The sequence below is a fragment of the Gadus macrocephalus genome, chromosome 3, assembly GCF_031168955.1.
Source record: "Gadus macrocephalus chromosome 3, ASM3116895v1".
Lineage (NCBI taxonomy): Eukaryota > Metazoa > Chordata > Actinopteri > Gadiformes > Gadidae > Gadus > Gadus macrocephalus.
In genome coordinates, this window is record NC_082384.1 from 16,601,786 (window position 1) to 16,624,285 (window position 22,500).

At 46.9% G+C, this 22,500-nt stretch overlaps 2 protein-coding genes across 3 annotated transcripts in view; one reads left to right on the top strand and one right to left on the bottom strand.

Moving 5' to 3' along the window:
• arhgap10 (Rho GTPase activating protein 10) overlaps nt 1-10,181 on the top strand; it is a 43,933-nt gene extending 33,752 nt beyond the window's left edge. Inside the window, exons 20-23 of one of the 2 annotated variants that reach the window (XM_060046298.1) lie at nt 575-755; nt 5,912-6,001; nt 7,724-7,818; nt 8,717-10,181. In XM_060046298.1, coding sequence (XP_059902281.1) covers nt 575-755; nt 5,912-6,001; nt 7,724-7,818; nt 8,717-8,805 — 455 coding nt within the window. In that variant the 3' untranslated portion in view covers nt 8,806-10,181. The remainder of the gene's footprint in view (nt 1-574; nt 756-5,911; nt 6,002-7,723; nt 7,819-8,716) is intronic. The other variant, XM_060046299.1, reaches the window with a different exon arrangement.
• Nucleotides 10,182-13,564: 3,383 nt separating this feature from the next.
• The window catches only part of nr3c2 (nuclear receptor subfamily 3, group C, member 2), a 35,911-nt gene continuing 26,975 nt past the window's right edge, over nt 13,565-22,500 (bottom strand). The window contains exons 6-7 of the mRNA XM_060046306.1: nt 18,891-19,048; nt 13,565-17,454 (exon numbers count right to left, since the gene is read on the bottom strand). Of these exons, the coding sequence (XP_059902289.1) occupies nt 17,299-17,454; nt 18,891-19,048 (314 nt within the window). The 3' untranslated portion in view covers nt 13,565-17,298. The remainder of the gene's footprint in view (nt 17,455-18,890; nt 19,049-22,500) is intronic.

Consider the following 22,500-nt stretch of genomic DNA (forward strand, 5'->3'; position numbering starts at 1 on the left):
CTATTTGTTTCCATGCTCGTCAAAGTAGTTATTAATGCCATTTTGTCACTGTTACTGAACTAAGATCGTAATTGACAAAATTGCCGCTTTTGACTTCGATGTGTCTTATAGTATACACACGGTAGGCCAAGTTTGCGCGGATGTGTTGAACTCTGGCCGAATCCGAGAGAGGGTTAAGCTTCTTAACACTCATGACATTATTTTACATACAATATTGCTTATTATACCGCTCATGAACAACATCGGTACTATCATAAAAAAAATATCACAAAGTTGGGGTGGGTTGTAACCAGGCTTTATCATCGTGTCCTGATCGGGCCTGCGGCCAGTCTGAGCCCTACCAATTCCTGGAATCTATACCGATCTGAACGTGATCCTATAGTATAGGCTTGATATTGATAGCGGTCTTAAGCTCTTTGTCTCTTCATCGACTTTGGTACTCCTTAACAAACTCAGTCCTTACAATGGTTGATGACCAGTCATTCATCGGTCCGGATTGAAAAATATATTTATTCTAGTGCGTTCCTGGCTTTAAGTAGATGTGCACATTTACTATATATTGTCATTTTCCAAGCAGTCTCACCGGACGGAAGCAGTCCCACCCCAGCAGCAGATGACGGCTCCACGGGTAGCAGTGATTCGGTGGAGTCGCAGCCCTCCTCACACAGCCCCCCCCTGGCCACGCCCTCAGACACCCCTCCAGAGAAGAGTGGCCACACCCCGCTCTCGTCCCCCCTCAGCAACACAAGCACTGGGTGAGCAATCTTCCTGTGTGTGGACACCGTAACACTTTAAATTCAATGGTTTTCCGCAACTTTTAGTAAATAATATGGGTCTGCAATACATTTAATCCTTACCGTTTTATACATTTATGAACATTTCTCCTTACATTTTTATCTTTGAATGATTTCCTTCTTTATAAAGCAATATGAATACCCTTGTGTTTGAATTGGGCTATATCAAGGAACTTGCCTTGACTTGCCTTGAGTTGAAGAGTGTGCCCCCCTCCCCCACCCTAATCTGGGGCCTACTGATGTGATGAGTGTAGATGTTGCGGTCTCTGGTGGGTTTTGTTGCGTGCGCCAACTGTAGTTGGCTTGGGAGCACCTACTGAAGCAGTGGTTGTTAAAGGAATGGGTTCTGATGTCTGCGATGGGTCGTTTGACATAATGCATGGGAGATATGTGCTGTATTTAGGCCAAAGATAACAAACGATGTGGTGGCTCGTTGTAATGTACCCCATTGTTTCCATTGGGATGGTTTCACTGGACCACACTGTTCACTGCAGCATCCACCCATTCACTGGTGTTTGCATGCTGACGATGTCGGCTCATATCAGGTCATGTGTACAGAATGTGTACTCTGGTTTTTTGTTATTCAATCCCTCTGACCGTTGGTGAGCCTACTTGAGCTGTTAACATGTCTTAATTTAGACCTGTTTGCTATTACGGGTGACTTGCATCATTGCTGAACTCCTGCAGAATCCGATGGACAATATACACACACACACACACACACACACACACACACACACACACACACACACACGTCACACACACACACACACACACACACACACACACACACACACACACACACACACACACACACACACACACACTATTATAATATACAGTATATTCTGGTGGCTTCAAAAGGGAACCAATGTTGGAGGAAGGCACCTCTGAAGCCCCTAAACATGTAGTGAGCCAGGTTGCTGCGCGTCGCCCCATTTGAAACCGTGCTGACACTGAGGAGACGGTCACACTCTCGTGCACTCCAGCCCAGGCCTTTTGTCTCCGTACGCAGACTCAAACACCATATGTGTCAGGGGAGTAAGCCCGGTGGGGGGGTCTGGACCTGTCCACACAGGACCAAGATTTTGTAAGGGTGGATCCCTTACAAAATCAAGGGAAGATCCTGCCAATAACACTGAAAGGGGGCAGGCAGTCGCCCCATGCTCTGGGCCTCCATTGAACTGCATCCCCCTTCTGCTGTGGACTACTCGTGGTGTTTTTACTCTGTGCACACTATACTCTAGAATCTAGATTAAAGTACATCATTTTGCGGATTAAAGGAGAAAATCATGCGTTAAATGCATTGGGAAGGCCAATTAAACCTTGGATCTAATTAGCAGAGTGATCCACTATATGCAACAGGCTTCGGTGTCTCACATTTCTATTTCGGAGCTCTCGAAATTGCACGACTTTGTCTGTGTGTGTGCGTGTGTGTGCGTGTGCGTGCAGTCACAGCTACTCCCCGCGGTGCGGTTGTCGCTGCACACGATGCTCAACACCTCTACATCCTCAGACTTCGACAAACACAAACCCCATACCAGCTGATGGTTCATCTGCTAGCTCCCTGTACCGCCGTGGTGCATTCTGGGCCTTTTTAGTTTTATTACCTTCTTTGTTCGGTTTTTTCCACAATACATCCTGTTTAGTACAGTATTAATACCGTGAATGAATATACCAGCTTGAGTCTAAACCCCCAAAAAAGGACTGGAATATATTAGATGGTTAGTGTTGCTCCTACAATATCACTACATTTCATGGCTCGACACAACGGCCTCCAACGTTGCCATGTGACCTTCTGACGAGGCAGGGCTCCCAGTCTTCCTGGGTTCAACCCGGCTGTCCTGCACTGCGCCTGGTTCAATACAGCCGGGTTAAACCCAGGAAGGGACTCGGTGGTAAGGCTGAATCTAGCAGGCGGTCAACCAAGGCCAGCAGAGGGCATGTGAAGGCAGGCGCTGCCGAGGGGAGAAGACAACCCTTTACCTTAGGTCCCGGTAGCCTGTGGCTACGCAGAGGAAATCAAACGTAATGGAGATGAATGCTGGCCGTGTACAGCAGCAGTGTGGGCCCACACGGCTTCAATAAGACGGGAAGGAAAATAGGATAGAAATGGATCGGTGTTGGCATACACTCTTCTATAGGGGAGATAATGGTGTTGATGAGGGTTTGGTTTGAAACAGAGGAAGGACTGGTTTGTAGGTCTTCTAATAAGGTTTGAATCTCCTTTTGGAAACTCGATTTGAGTCCTTCTAAATTGGATTGTTTGTTTGATTTGAACACGTTTGGTTTGGAAGAGCGCCTTACCAGTGGGAGAATTGTCCATGTGTATACATACAACGTTATGCATATACATTTCCCTCCATACAGTTCATGATAAACATGAACAAACAAAGATAGCTGTCTGTATCTAAATAGCGTGTTAACAGCCAGGCCCAGCGCTCTGTAGCGTTTCCACAGAAGTTAGTGTATACTGTATTTAATCAAGATTAAAGCTTCTAAGCCAGGCCAGTGACGGAAAAACACCAGATGAGCAATTGAAAGCTTGCTGCTATTTTAGGGAGAAAAAAAACACAAATGACTTTTCCTCGCTTTGGCTTAGCTGTAATTGTGAAAGCAATTTTTGGATAAATCAATTTTCCCCTGGTGCATTTAACAAGTTTCTAGGGCAACCACATAGCATGCAATTACTCCAGTGATTTCTCCCTCCTAGCCGCTTACAGTATAAACATTAAGATGTCTATTCAGTCAATGGAGCCTCGCAGATCTTTATAATCCACCTCCCAACCATAAAATACAAGAAATGTGTATTTATTTTTACGTGTGTGTGTGTGTGTGTGTGTGTGTGTGTGTGTGTGTGTGTGTGTGTGTGTGTGTGTGTGTGTGTGTGTGTGTGTGTGTGTGTGTGTGTGTGTGTGTGTGTGTGTGTGTGTGTGTGTGTGTGTGTGTGTGTGTTCCCTCTGCACCAGTGAGCCCCTCACGTTATACCCAGTGTTGTGTGAGTCCCTAGGGGGGAGGGGGGGGGGGGGGGCTCGGTCCTCCTGGGTGGTGGGGTGTCTAGTGGTGCTGCTCCCCCTCTCCTGGTCTCTCTGTGGTTCTGGCCGGGGCCCATGCAGGCCACTGGCCCAGGTTAATGAGTGGATTTGCTGCACTGCAGCGTACTGTCCTCCCCCAATCCCCCCCCACCCCACACCACCCCAAAACCCGCCTCCCCTGCCTCACGCTGATCCGCAGCAGCTGAGCACCACCACCACCACCACCACCACCTCCACCTCCACCTCCACCACCACAGCAGCACCACCTCACGCTACTGCGCAGCAATAAATCACCCGCGCCCCTGGCCAAGCCCTCGCTGAATAACCACTGGCTGGGATTGATAGGCACACCGAAGGCAGAGGGGAGGCAAAGGAGGAGGAGGACGAGGAGGACGAGGAGGAGCGACACAGGGGGAAACGGGTATTGTTTTTGGGGGCCGGGAGGGGACGGGTTTCCCAGGACCCCCGAGTGTAGAGGTGCGTCCCGGTTGTTCCAGCGGGTGTTGTTCAGCAACGTCCGAGTCCGTGTCCGAAGAAACCCGCCACCTCCCTCCACTGCCCACCGTCCCCTCCGCCAGGCCCTCCCTCTCCACCCGTCCCCCCCCATTGGCCACCGTGCTCAGACTAAGCACTCTGCACAGCGCCCTCCCAACCTCCAGCCCCTTCCCAGCTGCCTCCACTAATTGCCTTTATTAGCGTCTCTATGGGAGCAGCAGCTAGGAGCAATTTGCTCATTATGTGCTATATAAGCACACAGGGCCTGGGGCGCGGAGCGGTGGAAGGAAGCCTGTCGCTGGGTGGATCCCCTCTGTCTCCCTGGCCTCCGCGGGTCCCCACTTTGCACCTTTTAGCTTGACGCCACCGAGGAGGTGACTCACGGCCTGTGTGTTGGGGCAGGATTTGGTGCACATTAGGCACATCGCTGTCCGACAGCTCTGCATGCACGTCACTCAGTTCTCTGGATGGTGAGATATAAATGGTAACATTTTTTATTTAATGTTTTTATGCCCCAGGTGTGGGTTTGTGTTGTTTTGTGTGTGTGTTTTGGGGCTGAAATAGGTGTTGTGTGTGTGTATAAATGTAGTGTGTGTTGTTGTCCATGTTGTAAAAGAAGGTGTGTGCTATTAATAGCAGCAGAAAGGCGGTTCCATCTGAATTGTTGAGGGGGAAAGGGTTTTCCAGCTGCTTTATTAGCACTAGGTTGTTCTCATTTCCTTCACTATGCTTCACTGTGTCTGGCGTTACTTTGGTTTAACATTAGCCTTACACTGGTGCCGACGGCGGCACAATGCATATCGTTACCATAATTAACAACCGATTTAATCGCGCTCATAGAAAAATGGAGTGCTTATTTTCATTTTGCAAATCAACTGGTAAGAGAGTTGGCAAGTTTTTGCTGAAGCAGTGCGCTTCTGCAGCACCACGATGTAAACAGTCTTCATCTGTCACACGACGCAACGATTTAGTCTATTAATATCATAGAAAATGCACTTCAGCATATTTTATAAATGCAGGCCGTCATAACACAAATGACGCAAAACGATGTGTCCGGACTCCAAACCAGCGAGGAGTTAAACAAAGCCATAAGCTCAAGGACTTAATGCGCAAGGGTTACCTGGTCATGATTACCCTACTGTGTTCCCTACTTCCCTTTCAGCCCATGAAGAAACGATGCACACATGGTTTAGTTCATTGTATCTTCGTCTGACCCCATCTCCTCTCCTTCTCTGACCCCACCTCCTCTCCTTCTATGACCCCACCTCCTCTTCTCCTCGGACCCCACCCTCCTTCTCTGACCCCATCTCCTCTCCTTCTCTGACCCCACCTCCTCTCCTTCTACGACCCCACCTCCTCTTCTTCTCTGACCCCGCCCTCCTTCTCTGACCCCGCCCTCTTTCTCTGACCTCGCTCTCCTTCTCTGACGCTTCTGTCCCTGTCTGACCCCGCCCTCCTTCTCTGACCTCGCTCTCCTTCTCTGATGCTTCTGTCCCTGTCTGACCCCGCCTTCCTTCTCTGACCTCGCTCTCCTTCTCTGATGCTTCTGTCCCTGTCTGACCCAGCCTTCCTCCTCTGACCCAATAGGGGCGGAGCCTCCCGCGCCGACTCCGCGGGCTCCCGGGAGACCAACCTAACTGGCGCTGTATCTTCTGATGAAGCCCAAGCAGAGGAGAGGTAAGGTTTGTCTGCCCCTGCCCCTGCCTCTGCCTCTGGCACTGGCTCTGGCTCTGCCCGCCGTTAAGAGCGCCTGCATCCACCCCGGTGTATTCTGGGATTGAATTTAATTACTCTGAACCCTTTCTTCTGATATGAGTTAGGAGTCATTTAAATCCACTCGCTCGCCTCTCGCCCTGCAGTCTGAAACCCTGTGTCTTCCCCTCCCTTGGCCCTTCCCAAGTTGGTTAAGAACTTGCCTTTCTCCTCACCAACTTATTTTTTAATCTGCACACACACACACACACACACACAGACATACAGTCAATCTCACGCTTTCACTTCAACTAATGTTTTTCCTGTCAGATCGCTGGCAGTTGTTTTCACATGCTCAACCATCCTCCAAACAAATTAGAGACGTCGCCAGCCATCTATTAGGTTGACTAATTGGGACTCGAAAAAGGGCTTAGCTTTTAATGAATCATTCAATTCGGTCATGTAATGTTTATCTTCGGTAATGCCTTGTACACACCATGTCCAACGTCAATATGCGGTGAAAGAATGCAAAAGAAAAAACATAATTAACACCCAATTCATCAATTTGGTTGATAAGGAACTCACAGTGGTCAGCTCCATCACCCATCCATCTACTCCGTTAGTCTCGGCCCTGCTGGAAATACCCAAGCCGGGCCCTTCCTGTCGCTGCGTTGGGAGCCACAGGTCAGAGAGAGCCTCGCAGGGGGAGCGCTTGGCACGGGTGGAAGACGGCCATTACGGTGATTCATTGCCACAGCTACCTCCAGACTAAATAATGAATTAACTTTCCATGCAGAGGAAATTACGGCCCAGCCGGGTCACTCAATGGGCAGTTCATTAATGTAATTTTCATATAAATACAGATTCGCCCATCATTCATGGCGCCCATTCATTCGCCCTCGGAATGCCTACCGTCCCCCAATCCCAGAGACCAGTCCTGTTTGTATTGACAACTGTGGCTGCAGACAATCTTTTGGGTTCATTTCTTACTCTTTTTTTTCCCGTGCCCCCTCGGAGGGCCCTCATCCTAGGTTTCTTGAGTGTTACTCGTCAGAATGAATCTAAAATATTCATGGGGTTGTTGTGTATTCACAGCAGGATTCCTGCATGGTAATGTCTCTGCTGTTTGAGATAACCGCCTGCGACGGCAGCGAAAACAACCATTCTGGAGAAGGACTGTTTCTCTCCCGGCTGAGCTTATTCTTTTGTGGCAACAGCAAAATGTGCTCCTTTCACCTTTTCGACAAAAACTTCCCGCGTCTCGGGGACCTTCGGCGCTGTTTAAAACGCCGGCCTCACAATGCTCACGGCACGGAGGGAAAAAAAATCCACGGCTGCTCTGTCCATTCAAAAGCTACCGTCCAATCCCGCTCCAGCTTTCTAATTACCCCGCCGCGGAGGGCAGGGCAGGGCTGCACTGGGCCCAGCCGGGGTACAGCAGGGCGTCCGGCTCTGGGGGCTGCGTGCATCTCTCTCCAATCCTAGACACGAGGAAGACGGACCAGACCCAAACCAGACAGGTCCGCTCCCCTCCATCTAAACTTTCTTTCCCTTTTCTAGCACTTTCAGGCCGGTGCAGAAACGAGCGGATTGAACCCGTGTAAATTATCAACCACACACCCCCTCCCCACCTCTCCTCTCCCTGAGTCCCAGCAGTTCAATGATTGCCTTCATATTTATTTATTATTTCTTAATATTTCTGTCCAGCGTCCCGGTGGCCAGGAAGGCCGAGGCGGTGTACCCTTGCGAGGCGGAGCACGACTCGGAGCTCTCCTTCCTGATCGGCGCCATATTCACCGGCGGTAAGTGTTATCGGCTACAGCAGTTGCTCACTCAGAACCAGCCCTGACATATTGGATTTGGAGGAAAACCAGACACCCCCCAATCTGATCTTCAATCGGAGGAGCAAGGAGGAGGAGGAGGAGAGAGCGAAGGGAGGAGAAAGGCAAGCCAGGGAGAGGACTGAACGGGGAAGGGGGGAGGTGGGGGAGGGGAGACAGGATGGAAGACGGTGGGTGGAGGAAGGGGAGGGGATGGATAGGAGACAGGGAGAGGGAGGAAAGAGTACGGGGGAGGAGTGAAAAAAGACGGGATAAAAGGGGAGGGGAGGGGGAGGGAGGATGCAGTGGGAATGGAATAGAGGAGAGGGAGGGAGGGAGCGAGGGGAGGACAGATTTGCTCCCTAGTCTGTCTGGAAAGAGGCTCGACTGAGCTTTAATCACATAGAGGAAATTGTTTTCTGGACCTTACCGTTGCCAGCGCCGCGTCTGTGACAAGCCTCCACTGTAGATATAGTCTTTACAGGGGATCATGTAATGTTATCCTCTATAACACAAAGCCACGGAACACTGCTGCTTCTTTAAACTTGCCAATCACCATGCACTGACAGCATGGGGAGCACTGCATTCGCATGAAAACGGAGGAGAATGAGGAGTTCAGATGTCCTCAGATGAATATTCAGGGGACTCTCATCCGATTTCTTAACACAATTCTCCTCCACTAAATAAACGAGTTGTTATTATATCATTATGATTATTAAAGTGACGGAGGTATTTAAGAAGAATCAAACAGGAACGAGGTGATCTACAAGTGATGTGTTTAACAAGTTTGGTCTCTCCTCCAAAGTACACATGATCATCTCTATGAAGCCACGCTGGAGTCCTATGTGTTGATCTGTGACCTTGTGATCATGTCCACCAGTGACCCCATCGAGGGAGCCCGGCTGGCTGGAGGGGGTGCTGGACGGGAAGAGGGGCCTCATCCCGGAGAACTACGTCAAGTTCCTGTAGCCGCTTGCTCCAATACAAAGCAGGACGGAGCGGATGGAGATCCAGGGGAGCTAAAACCAAGAACGAACGGGGGGGCGGGGGGGGGGGGGGGGGGGTGACTTTGCTTTTCACCCAAACCTACTATCATTATACCATTGTATGAACTCTATGAACAAAAATATGGTGCCGCAAATGACCGTCGTTTGTTGAAACCGTACTATTCCTTCAAGGCACCCGTCGGATTAGCCGTTACACCTGACAGCGTGCATGAAGTCACTGGGTACACTACAAGGGGACCAGCACATAGCCGAGTGCATTTACCACACATTTACGTGGCAAATGCTAAGCTCTCACTCCGTACCAACACAGTCACCAGCAGTATCCCACCCAACCCCAACGACCTGCCAACATATACATGGTATCCATGAGTTGTAAGTCCCAGCTGAACCCCCCCCCCCCTACCCAACCCATTGTCAGAAGAGTTACCTCTCTGTGAAATGTGGTTTGACGACGGCCTCCCACTGCTAGTCCATAGGAGCTACAACAGTCCACTCCCCCAGTGTACAGACCTCAGGACAGACGGGCTGTTTCCGATGTGCCTTAACACAAATGTGAATGCAAGCGATCCGCTAGCTGGGGAGTTGATACAGAGGTCTTTTCGTTCAAAATTGTTTTGCTTTTAGCTGTGGAAGGTTGCATGTGCTGATTTAACAAAGTATACATCGATACATCACAAAGCATATTGATCTTTTATTTGAAATTATTTAATTGGCACACTGATTGCATGTCGCTGAACCGTGTACCATTTGTCATATATATTGTTATTTTTGTTTCAATGGCACACTTTGCCACCGTTGACGTATACACTCCGCTGCAGAGGGGGACATTTCTTCATAAGGGCTTCACCACCCTTACCCGTAGTTTGCTGTGATGCAAGGCTGGTTCTTAGATATGCTGAAAGGCCTCTCGTATTACTAGGTATTTAATGAGTTTGAGGAAAGTGTTAAGATAGTTATGACTGTTAGCCGGGGTTCAGCATAGTTTGCGAAATAGTTTTTACCAAAGGGTTTTACTGAAATTCTTATCTAGAAATCCTCGTTGGACGTTGTTCTTTAATGTTTGAACATAAAAATCTAAACACACGATGTTTGCACAGTTACTTTTTTTCCAATTGACTTGTTTAAAAATCCAAATTTGTTGTTTTTATTAATAAACATATGTTGTTTGGTTGTTTGTAAAGAGCTTAAAATGCCAACTATATTACAAATTACAAATGTAACTTTTATGAAAGTTTAAGGGTTATACATGTCGTCTTCAATCTATTGTCAAACGCTTTGTCTGAAAGTGTCAGTTCAGTGTTTTGTTTAACCATTTCAATAAAAATGATTTAAGGCTGATTCGTGCGTACATGACATTGGTATCGAAGCAACATTTGAACATTGGAATTGTTATTGATCAATGTCAAATAAATAAAGGAAAAAAACCAAGTTATGTAACTCCTTTTAGATAACATCATTTTATGATCATGTTATTTATTTAGGAATGCATCCTTCCTTTGGCCTCGCATTCAGTCAAAAATAATTCGCCTGACCCCAGAAATATGTGACATGCATCCCAAATCATTTCTTCTGCTGTACAGTTGAAATCTTGCATTAGGTAATCAAGCGATTCACAGTAAATATGCTGCAGGATAAATAAATAACAATTAACTCCATCCATCACACTGCCGAACTCCAGCAAGTAGGCTCATAATCTCATGTTAATTCTTGGACTACATCTGTGTATAATTAAGGCTTTAATTCTCTCCATGTAACTTAACCTTAGTTGCATAATTACTGTTAGTCCACCATCGGCGGACCTCTGATAATTACTAAAGTAGGCCACTACCCTATTGGAGAGAAGCACACACACACACACACACACACACACACACACACACACACACACACACACACACACACACACACACACACACACACACACACGGAAGTCTGAGTGGTAGTATTGGTGCGTTGTGTGTGTGTGTTTGCGCTCTCGACAGCAGCAGTGATGGTTACATAATAAAACGAGGCAGAGATAATGAGACAGACAAATGATTCTTCCCTACGACTCTCCCTCTCTCTCTTCCCCCCCAGCCCCGGGGGGCCCTCCTCTTCTTCATCATCATCATCATCATCATCATCCTCCAGAATACTGCTGAATCATACAGTCATTTTATCATCCTCATCCTCTTCCTCCTATTCGTCTGCTGCACTCTGGGCTGGACTCGTATCGCCGTGCCAACCGTCTGGAGATATATTTTTCTTAACTCTAACTCCTTGCACCAGTTTTCTATTTTTTTAGGTGTGAATATTTTGGTTCTCTGTAACCGTAGTAACTAAATATTGTAATGAGTTCAGCATCTCTGCGCTGTCCGGGGCCTGGCTCGGGTGCAGGGGGAGATGGAGAGAGAAGAGAGATGGACGGATCACACACAGTCTCACTCTTTCTTTCAGTCGTTCTGCGTCTCCCTTCGCTGTCACACGTCTTCCTGTGCTGTTAATCACACTTTGTCACTCACTCATTTTCTCCCATGCTGTTCACTTCTGACTTGCTCCGGGACTTTTGTTTTGGTAATTTGCCGATGCTCTGACAGCTACTAGGGCCTGTGTTATTTCGGACTTCGCAAGCTTGTGTCTCGTTTTCCACGCAGTTGTTCTAACGGGAAATGTTTTGAATTGATCATTAATTTGTTTATTCAGTCGTTGCCTCAGCCAATCAAAAGCTCAGGCTCACCTTTGTTGCCGGTGGCAGATTGCTACATCTCCTGTATCTCATGTGTTAAACACCATCGGTGCACTCTTGCCTCACTGGGGTCATGCTGGTGTGCGGGGGGGGGTTCTCTCTGCCGGCCTACATCTGCAGTGATGTGGTCCCCAGCCCTCATCACCACCACATCGCAGGCGGTAGGGACTCGTACTAATCCCTGTGTTGCGGCTGAACCCAGCATGATGTTTTCATTTTGTATATTCCCCCCCAACCCCGAGCCCCTTGGCTCCGCGCCAGCCGTCCTCGGCCTCCCCATGGCGCAGTGTCCTTTAGTTACAGAAAATGGTCCCAGACAGTGACTCAGATCACCCCCCCCCCCCCCCACCTACACACACACTCCTCCACCACCACACACACACACACACACACACCGTAGCAAATTCACCCAGTGGGTCGACATTAGATTTATTAGACTGTGACATAACCGCGTTACGCACAGAATCGGGGGGCTTTAGAAACAACTTAATAATTGCAGCCTGAAATGCTTTGTTACAGTGGAGCAACCATTATTGTGTGTCTCTTATTGTGTGTGTGTGTGTGTGTGTGTGTGTGTGTGTGTGTGTGTGTGTGTGTGTGTGTGTGTGTGTGTGTGTGTGTGTGTGTGTGTGTGATTGTGGATGAGGGGGTCTTTCCACAGTACCAACCAACCCTGAATCTGAAAGCAGGCCCCGGCCTCGCAGCGGCAGCGGCGGCGTTGTAGAAAGCGAACGAGTAGAAGAAAAAAAGTTAAAGTGCATAACAAATGTACAACAGAGGGAATGCAGAGACAGCAGGATAGCAACACAGAAAAAAAGAGAAAAAGACGAAGAGAAAATATGGGAGCTCAGAAAGTGGGCCACAGAAGCTGCCATGTGCACGGGCACAGCCGTGAAATCAGCCTGATCCAATAGATTCTGTTTATCTGGCACAACTACACAGTGAACACTATTGGAAATCTGGGGGGAGATTTGGAGAGGGCTGTGGATTTGGAGAGGGAAAATAAGAGCAAAAAGTAATACTGTCTGCTCGGCAGTCTGGCGTGGCAGGCGCCCGCGCACGTCGTCTCTTAACGAGGTTAATGGCCATTCAGCTCCGGAGACGACGAGGAAGGAGAGCGATTCGGAGTCGTCGCCTTCGCCGGTTTCAGGTTTTAATTTTTTTTTCTTGGTTTCTTCATTCACCTCAAGATTCAAGATGAATGCTCCTCTCTTTGTCTTCTCCTTGGTACTGAGTCATTTGTCCCCCCCCCCCCAACACACACACACACACACACACACACACACACACACACACACTGCGGCCCCTCTACCTTCCTGCTGCATTACTTTGTACTTGGTTGGATTCCCTGTGAAGCCTCGCTAATGGAAACCTAACCCCTCTTTTACTCTAGCTCCGTCCACATCAAACCAGATGGATTGGCTCGGCGCTCCCACTCTCTCTCCCGCTGTGGTCCGTAAATATTTGATCCTAACAACACACAAAAACACCACCCCCGACAACATGTCTATTAACCGTGTCAATACAATTATTAGAATTGTCATAATCAATGTTTTGCAAACACAGATATGGCAAAAATCACCTTATGTCACCTTGCTTGTCATAGCTGGGGTGTTATTATGGCATATTAGCTTCTTGTTCTTTGTCTTGGGAAATCATTTTTAATTGACAGTTTTGTGTGACCCTAAGATAAGGAACGGGAGGTTTTGTCATGCTGGGCGCCATCTTGTGAGACAGAACCAACAGACTAGAACAGGCGCAGCGACCTCTAAACATGGCGTGTTCACCATACCGTTCAGCAATCAAAGATATTGTGGATTTAATGTCTATTCAAAGTTATACTATTAATGTACAACTTTTGGATGTAACTGTTTTGATGTACATAAATGGTATTTTTTCTAACTAAAATATTGTCCAATATTTTTTGGAGACCAAAGCATTACAATGATAACCCTAAACCTTTTTGTGTAAGCAAACATAATAATCAAGTCATAGATGATACTTTTCGGCATTTAATCTTTAATAGTGAGTGATTTCTTGTTTTTACTGTGGTATCCACCATACAATTAAGTCTTTACTTGAAGTAAATCAAAATGACAGCAACAACTCTCAGATCAATTACTTGATACATCTTCTGTTACAAAAACAAACAAAGAAAAATGTCTGACGTTTCGTCTGGGTCACATGAAAATAATGCAACAAAAAGAGAAAAATTATGCAAAAACAAATAATTTAAAAATAAAAGAGTTAGTGACGTCTCTCTAACATTCAGGTAGTAAGCTCATAATTGATTGATACATTCATAACTCCTCCATATATATAAATATATACATATATATGTATATATATATATATATATATATATACATTTCTCCGAGCTCACAACACACTACGACGAGGGGTAAAACACATACGTTTTGCAGGATGGTTAAAGTATAAATTTCATATACTAAACTCAACATAGAGCCTTGCTGTGTTATTTACAATATACACTTTGAAAATTGTAAATTGGGTGAGATAAAAAAGGCACACGTTTTCCCTTCTTTAAATACAATGTAAACATCTCGTCAAAAAGCATGCATTAATTTCATCTTACAAAAAAGGGATATTTTAGACAAAGTACTTAAATATTGTATTCCAGCAAAATATAATTCTTTCAAAAATACTTTTCCATTCACTCTAAACCGGTTGACAGTTGTTGTTGTTTTTTAAAGGGGGGCAAAGAACGACAAAGTGAGAGATTATTGTACAAAGCGATGCACAATAAACAAACAAATAAAAACAAAACAGGAACAATAAAGTGAAACAAAATAGTGGGCTTTCGCTTGTTTATACATATATATACATCGATATATATACATATATTTATATATACTGATATATATGCTGTATTCACCCTTATTCACCGCATACAATCACCACCATCACCTCGTCGCCATGACCACGGTCGCTATGGACCCTAACACTAGTAACAGTGTACCAACCCATCCCAGTGTTGCTAACAATCCGTTCCTCGCTCTGGTCCAACTGTTTGCTGGGCTGATCATGGCAAAATTAATTTTGTTCTGCAACCTTGCAGCTAAAGTCTCATTTCACATTGTATTATCTCCTCTGTGCAAAATCATTGTTTTGTCCAAGTGTAGAAATCGGATACGGTTAATCCTATATAATATGAATGCATAATACTCACGATTGCGAAAGGGAACATAGACACAAACTTAATAGTATACACCACACGTAGATGAGCATGCACAAGTACTGTACATACACACCTGCGCGCACACACACACACACACACACACACACGCACGCATCGGCAAATAGAAACTCACAAAGAATAATCACGCACACACAACTATTCTCATCCTTCTCAGCGCGTCTATCTGTCTTCTGTTCTGTTCTTTCTCTTCTGTTTCAGTAGCTTCACGTCGTATTTTCCGAAATACTTTGCCATCACTGAGGTGCGAGAGACGCGGTACTGGTCCAGATCACCGGGTCTTACAAGACCCGGTATCTCTTGAAGTTTTGGCCCACAAAATGAGAATAAAATGAGAGAAATCAAACAAAACAACACTGACAGAAAGCAGTCAAAATGTCACCTTAACCAACCACCGAAGTGTCGGTTTGTTTTTCGCAACAGGTACCTAAAAAAACAACAAAAATATTTGTACAGGAGCTGAGGAGAAGGTGAGTGCAGCGTTTTTATACCTGTAAATGTTACGCCAGGTATTTATGTCATGAAGCCGTTTGCTTAAAGCACTATCGCGACTGTAGGTGTTTTATTTTTTTTTTGTGTTATTTTTTTGTTAAAGTTTTATTTTTTTTCGGATTACATTAAGATAATAGAGCGTAGGGATTGAGCCCGCGTCCAAAGTGAGTATTCGGGATGGAGCGCCTGTGAAGTTTACTGTACATATTTACGTTATAGTTTGCATGGCTTTAGTAGAAAAAAGAAGCACCGTAAATGTAAAACGTCTGGGCTCGTCGTTTAAAAACGACAAACCTGGCGTCACACCTTGTATGAAAACGCTATGTTGTTATTCATATTATTATTTGTTATTATTTCTGGGAAGAGACGATACGTGGTGAGTTCACTAAGGGCTGGTTTCGCTTCATGGAGAGTAGAACGGAACAATAGGGACGGACAAGTATGGAGATCACATAAATAACTGTCCTTACTAGTATATAGATGCACCTTCGGTCTAACCGCCATCACTACTGAAGTCTGGAACTTTTCATTTCTAGCGTTTGAACGAAGAAAATATTTTTTTCCCCCCCACTGAGAAAAAAAAGTAGTACTCATCCTGAAATGGGTGTCTTACGTGCATTTTGCTCAAGCTTACCGCCAAACGATAGAAATGTTATATTTTTTTAAAACAGCATTAGCTCTGAGGTTTTGCATATTAGTTCTGATTGTATTGTGTTTTGCATTTTTTCTTATTTATAAAAAGGGTTTTCTGAATAAAGAGTTGAGAGAGTGGTGTTCTCCCAGGTGGAGAATCTCACGGTTGGGATTATCAAGGTTAGAATTGAAGTCACTATTCAGCTAGTATAGCCCTTTAAATATAGTCAAATAGACATTTTGCCTTAGGTTTGTTTTCTCGTAAAAAACAAACAAATTAATTATTTAGCCGTGTGTTGTTACGTTACTGTAAGTCAATACGTTGCAAAGCTAAAACTAGATATTGGCTCTTTTTCTTTTGTACATATTTGAGAAGTACTGTGTTCATTTCTTTAAAGACTGCATAAGCAACTGCTAATGAGTGAGTTTTTTGTCTTTTTTTTAGTTAAATGTGAGAAAAGGTGTGTGTGGTAGTTTATGTGGAGTGTGTTTGTGCATTTCTTTCTACATACGTGGAGAAGAGTGTGTGAACTTTGTGATAATCCCTCTCACACACTACTTGTATAAATGTGTGTGTGTGTATATGTTTGCGCATGGTGCAAGGGGCGAAATGCTTCATTTTGGAAATGTATGGCTTGGTCTCCATAGAAAACACTTTGAAGTCATTGTCTTTTGGGCACGGGGGTCTGGCAAGGGGGGACAGGGGGACGGGGGGGGGCTGGGGGTGGGGTCAGGGATGATCAGTCCTATCTCACTCCCCAAGACCTTCTTCTGGGTCCGTGTGTGTGCTCGTGTGTGTGTGTTTGTGTTTGTGTGCGATGTCCTCAACTCCCAAGAACCGTTTTTTCGTTTTTTTAATTCCCGCCCACAGAAGACGGAGAGTCTTAGGGGAATACAAGGGGGGTCATCTCTCCTCCCCTCGGACGACCCCCACCCTCACTCATCTCCACCCCTGGGTGAGGGGGTGGGGCGGGCAGGGCATCGGGGGGGGGGGGAGGAAGGAGGGACACCACAGCAATGCACCCCTCTCTCCTTCTCGGTGTCCTCCGTCCTGGAGAGAGAGCTTCGATGGCGGGCGGAGGCGGCGGTGGGGGTGGAGGCGGTGGGGGTGGCGGCGGCGGCACGGTACGGCCAACGGGTTCCACGGGTTTCCAGAGAGGAGGCGATCCTTCCTCACCCTCCTCCCCCTCTTTCTCCTCCTCCTCCTCCTCCTCCTCCCCCCCCCCCCCCCCTCCGCCTTCCCCCCGCGGGCCCCTCGGCGTCTCCTCCCGGTGTCAGTGTGTGGCGTGTTGCGGTGCGTCTCTCTGGTGTCCTCCCGGTGCTCTGCGTTCCCCGTCCCGCGTGGGGGCGGGGGGGGGGGGGGGGGGGGGGGGGGGGGGCGGACGCGGTCATTTCTTGTGGAAGTACAGTGTGTGCGTGAGGCCCGACTCCACCTTTGGTATCTGGTCGCTGATGATCTCCACCAGCATGTCGGGGAACTCCACCTTCAGGGCCTCCGACTCGCGGAAGGTGTAGAAGCAGAAGTCCAGCAGGTTGCTCACCAGCTAACGAAACCGATACACACACAGAGAGACGCACACACACACACACACACACACACGCACGCACACAAAAACACACACACACACACACACACAAACAGACAGACACACACAAGCACACATAGGACCAGATACACATAGACACACACACACACACACACACACACACAGATACAGACACACACACACAAACAGTCACATGATCAGGTTTGAAAGTCGATATATATTCCACTGAGTTTGCCACTTGGGGGCACCACTGATACTTCTAAGACTTTGAATCCTATAGGAGGAGATCACCGCCATTAGCATCAATACAAAACACGGACACATGTTCGGAATCAACACTACGTCTCTTGATCTGATTATCCAGCCTTTTCATTGGCTCGGCCTTTCCACCGGGCCCAGGCCCCCTGTTGTCATTCTGTCACACACTGGCAGACCGTTGCATAAGAAGAAAAAGGCAATTTAGCCCAATTGTTGCGATGACCCCTGTATGCTGATTCAATAAAGTGGAGCTGGTATTGATTCCCTTCTGTTCCATTCACTACCAGAGCTGCTGGGCCCGGCCTGCCTGCTGCACATCAGACGCCCCCCCACCCCCCACCCCCTAGGGACAGACTGGAAATGCAATAAGCCCTATTCTGAAGCCCCAGTGCAATTAACCTGCCTAACTGAATGCATTAAGCTGAAGCCACTATATCGCCTCACTGCCAGGGACTTTTTCCACTGGAAGTGACAAGTCTTAAAACGCTGTGGACCTTGTTATCTGCATGCAGGCATCGTACATTCACCGGCCCTCACATTTATATTTACCTTAAACTGATGCTTGTTTGCTGTGTGGTCTTTTATCAGATGCTTTAGTCCAATGCGCCTTACTGTGAATTCAGTGAGGTGCCCTTAAGGAGCAGTTAGGCGTTACCGTAATGCCTACAGGTACACCTCAGCTATTGGGGATGGAAACCTGGGCCTTTCAGAGCTCCCTCGAGTCCCAAACACCCCAACCACTAAGCTCCTTTGTCTAACGCGAATATTGGGTCAAATTATGTGCAATCAATCGTACATGCCCCTGCAAACATTTAAGAAAGGTCTAGAGTCACGGCGAGAGATGGACAGACAGAGAGTCAAACTCACAGAGAGGCTGGAAGACAGACAAACAGATTTGAAGACAGAGAGACGGACAGAAAAAGAGAAAGACAGAGAGACAGACCGACAGACTGAGGGACAGACTGAGAGTAGACAAATGGACAGACAGAGACAGATGGCAGACAGAGAGGCAGACCAGCAAAGAAAGAGAGAGGCACGCAGACCGACAGAGAGATAAACACAAAGACAGAACAACAGAGACAGGAATACAGACAGGCAGAGAGACGGACGGGCCGAGGCAGACAGACAGACACACGGCCAGAGCGGCCGACAGACAGGCGGGCGGAGGGACTCACGTCGTGCATGGCGTCCAGCAGCTTGGTGAGCTGGAAGAAGCGCTGCCAGGTCTGACCAGAGTTGTTGGTGGCCTTGCCCACCGAGCGCCTCAGCTCCTTGATGTAGTTCACCCTCATCTCCTCGAACGCCGCCTGGCTCTTCAGACCCTCCTTGGGCACTGGAGAACAAACACAGGCCTGCTCGTAAAAAACCCCGGACCGCACCTCCTCTCACCTCCTCTCACCTCACCGGACCAGACCGGACCAGACCGGATCGGACGGACTGGGGCGGTGCACGGCAGGGCCAAAGCCCCGGCTGTACTGAGGACGCTGCCATGGGTCTCAACGTGACTCTGTGAACCCTGCCTACCGCTCCCAGGCTCCAGTGCAGTGCGTTTCTGTTACTTATTTGACCCCCATTTTTAAGGTGAAATCTTTCTTTCCCCTCCGAAAACCTTTTGACGGTCTGTTTGTTTGCTGGCTAGTTAGTCAAAGGTCTCTGGGTCGATATAGAGAGACAGTCTCATGATAAGAGTTTCTATCCAAAGGGAGTCGAAGTCGTGGCACGTTCGTGGTATGGTTCAGTTACAAGATAAGATACCGTTTTATATACAGTCAAATATATACATACATAAATAGGCTATTGAACTATCTATCCGGGCCTATCAGTGTTTATACTTTGCATGTTCAGTGATTTTCTGAATAAAAATGACCAAATGAGCCTGGCTGTGCACATTGGTCATAGCTCTACAACATAGAACGATTCCCAGAGCTGCGCCGCGATCGAATCCCCCACCAAGTCCGACGGGGCACTCGACAGCTTGTAGATCAGAGAGCTACAACACATAGCCGCAAGAAACATGACACACTTCCTCACGTCTCCGCATCCCACAAACAAAAGTTGTTTGTCGTCGTATTCCATATCCAAACCGACGCACAGCGCGCAGCCAGAAGGAAAGCTCTTTGAGGCCAGAGACAAATCTTGACTTTCCCTTTCTGTTTTTCTCCATCTATGCCATGGTTCAAAACGTTTCCGGCTTTGGGGGACCGGCGCTTTGAAAATATGTGATTAAGAGAAGTCAAAGGGGCCACACATCGGGGGCCCCTGCGAATCCGAGTGAGACTGAGGAGGCGGGGGGCCTCTGTGGCCCCCGGCAGCGGCCCCCGAGGCAGTTGGTTTAGCAGTCACAGTGTGGCTCAACATGCCGAGCAGAGCCGAGGGCTCGTAAAAATTTTACGGCCACATTTTTTACAGGTATTACATAAAACATTTAAAAAATGAAATTGTGGGGCATATATGCGTGTGGATTCGTTTTCACAAAATAACCCCAATGTACCAATAGAAGTTGTAATTACTGCAAGTTGTAATTAATTATCTTCTTTTTTTTCCTGTTCTCGGTTGCTTGTTCTCGTTTTTAATTAGGAAGCTTCAAATGAAATCACAATCTACCTGGGGCATTACAGCCCAAAGTAGAAAAATAAGAACTAGCTGCGAATAACAAACATTTCATTTTCGGGAAAACAGTTGGAGAAAGAAAATATTTCTCAAGGAAATACAAACCTACGTCGTGTCGGAAAAGGAACAGCATCTTTATAAAACATGATAATTGTAGCTCTGTATCTCTATATTTATTCCAGTGACTAGCCCACGGTCTCCGTTTCATTTTGCCATGCATACATCTGCATGGTGGGGGAAGCATTTCAACATCCTCTGGCTCACAGAGACAAGGAATTGAAGCTGTACCGAGTTTTAGGATTATTCCCGCACACACGATACATGTACGTACGCCTACCGATAAAACAACACGGTTCTCTTTCCGTGCTGCCACATCCATCTTTGTCTCAGAGTTTTTGTTCCGAGACAAGGACAGAAGGAGAGACGTGGATACAGGGAGGCTAGCTTTCGGCAGAGAGGACAAAGTCACACAGAAAAGTTTTTTTACGAACTTGACTTTGAGCCAATGGCTGGCTGATTAAGAAACACCTCACTTCTCCTGAGGTGCCCCTTGGATTGGCCTCTCGCAAAAAACCTTCAATTATCCTACAGCCGCGGCTAAGACCTCAAATACAGACCTGAATAATCAAGGCAGACACTAATACACTGTCGTCCACCGCTACATTTAGCACAACGCCAACGCCACCACCGCTTCGGAAACGAAACCGCAACAGAAAGCAAAACGCGGATCGTATCGTGTGCTAGATTTAAGCGTTGCCAAAACCAGTCCTGCACACTTTCTATCCATCGCTGGGTCCGTGAAATGTTAACACAACCTGCTCCGGCCAATATTTCCTGATCGAGGAAATCTGAATAAACAGAGAGAGGAAAGGAGAATCAATGCTGAAACACACGGGGGACCTACGCCCACGCAGGAGACGCCGGCTACGCTGTGGACGCGACATGACGGCAACGTGCTAAAACCCAGCAACGTGTTCCAATCCTCTTGTTGTTCTCCTGCTGACCCACATACTCCCTGATTAGAAACCGGCCTGGCATTTAGGGATGGGGGGTGGGGGGGACGGGGGGGCACTCTTGCTAAATGGGCGAATTCAACTATTGTCACCGGCGACAACAGCGGGCAAGTGCCGAAGACATGAACCGGCTGGTGTTTTTCTCGTCAGGAGCCGAAGTGCGATTTAAGCGCACGGTAAAAAGATAGATACACGCTTTTGATATTTTGTCTGTGTCTTTCTCAACAGATTTTGGTTTGACAGTCAGGGAGAGACAAGATGCTTCCTGCTCCATGAGGCCGGGACATGCCCTGATTGACAGCTCTGTTGATGGTATAATACCTCACACCGTTCAGAGTCACAGTATAATGGGCCCGGGAGCCATATTACAGAGAACACAGGAGAAGCCAATGAATTAAAAAAAAAGCATGCAAGGGCAATTATCCAAACCTTTCATCGATGCAAGTGATAACAGATATCAACGTGTTTTATTCACGTCACAGTTTGCATTAAAGGCACCCAGTGCAACTTTATGTAAACATTCAATGAAAAATAAACATTCAATTTCTAGTATTTTTTACACGTAGTAAGTTTCAATAATTCCATACCATTACATATCGACATTCAAGGAGCAAAGATGAGACGTCGTTGTGTGGTGAGAACTGATAGAAAATCGTAAACAACAACAATCGCCGGTGGGGAGAAGCCATTTTTCCATTGACTGGAAGCCTGCTTTATTTATTGTAGGTTACAAAAAATAAAGAAAATGGCGGCATTGTTGTTGTTATCGATTTTGTATCAGTTCTCACCACACAACGACGTCTCATCTTTGCTGCTTAAATGTCGGTATGTAATGGCATGGAGTTATTGAAACTTACTACGTGTAAAAAAGACTAGAAATTGAATGTTTATTTTTAAGCCTCGAAAGTTGCACTGGGTGCCTTTAAAGGTGGAATAGACAAACTACGCTTCATTTTATAAATGTATGTACTGTTAGAAAGGTTGTAAAAAAATAAAGTCAGTTGTGGGGGGTGGCAGGGCGTGGGAATGCTCTGTCTGTGCTTCTTTGTTGAGGTGAGGCATTGTGACTGGGTCAGGGCCTCCAACTTCTCTACACAGGTTCACATCAGACACCAGAGGCTCAGTGAAACCTTAGCCAAGGTCAGAGAGGAAGAGCCTCTCT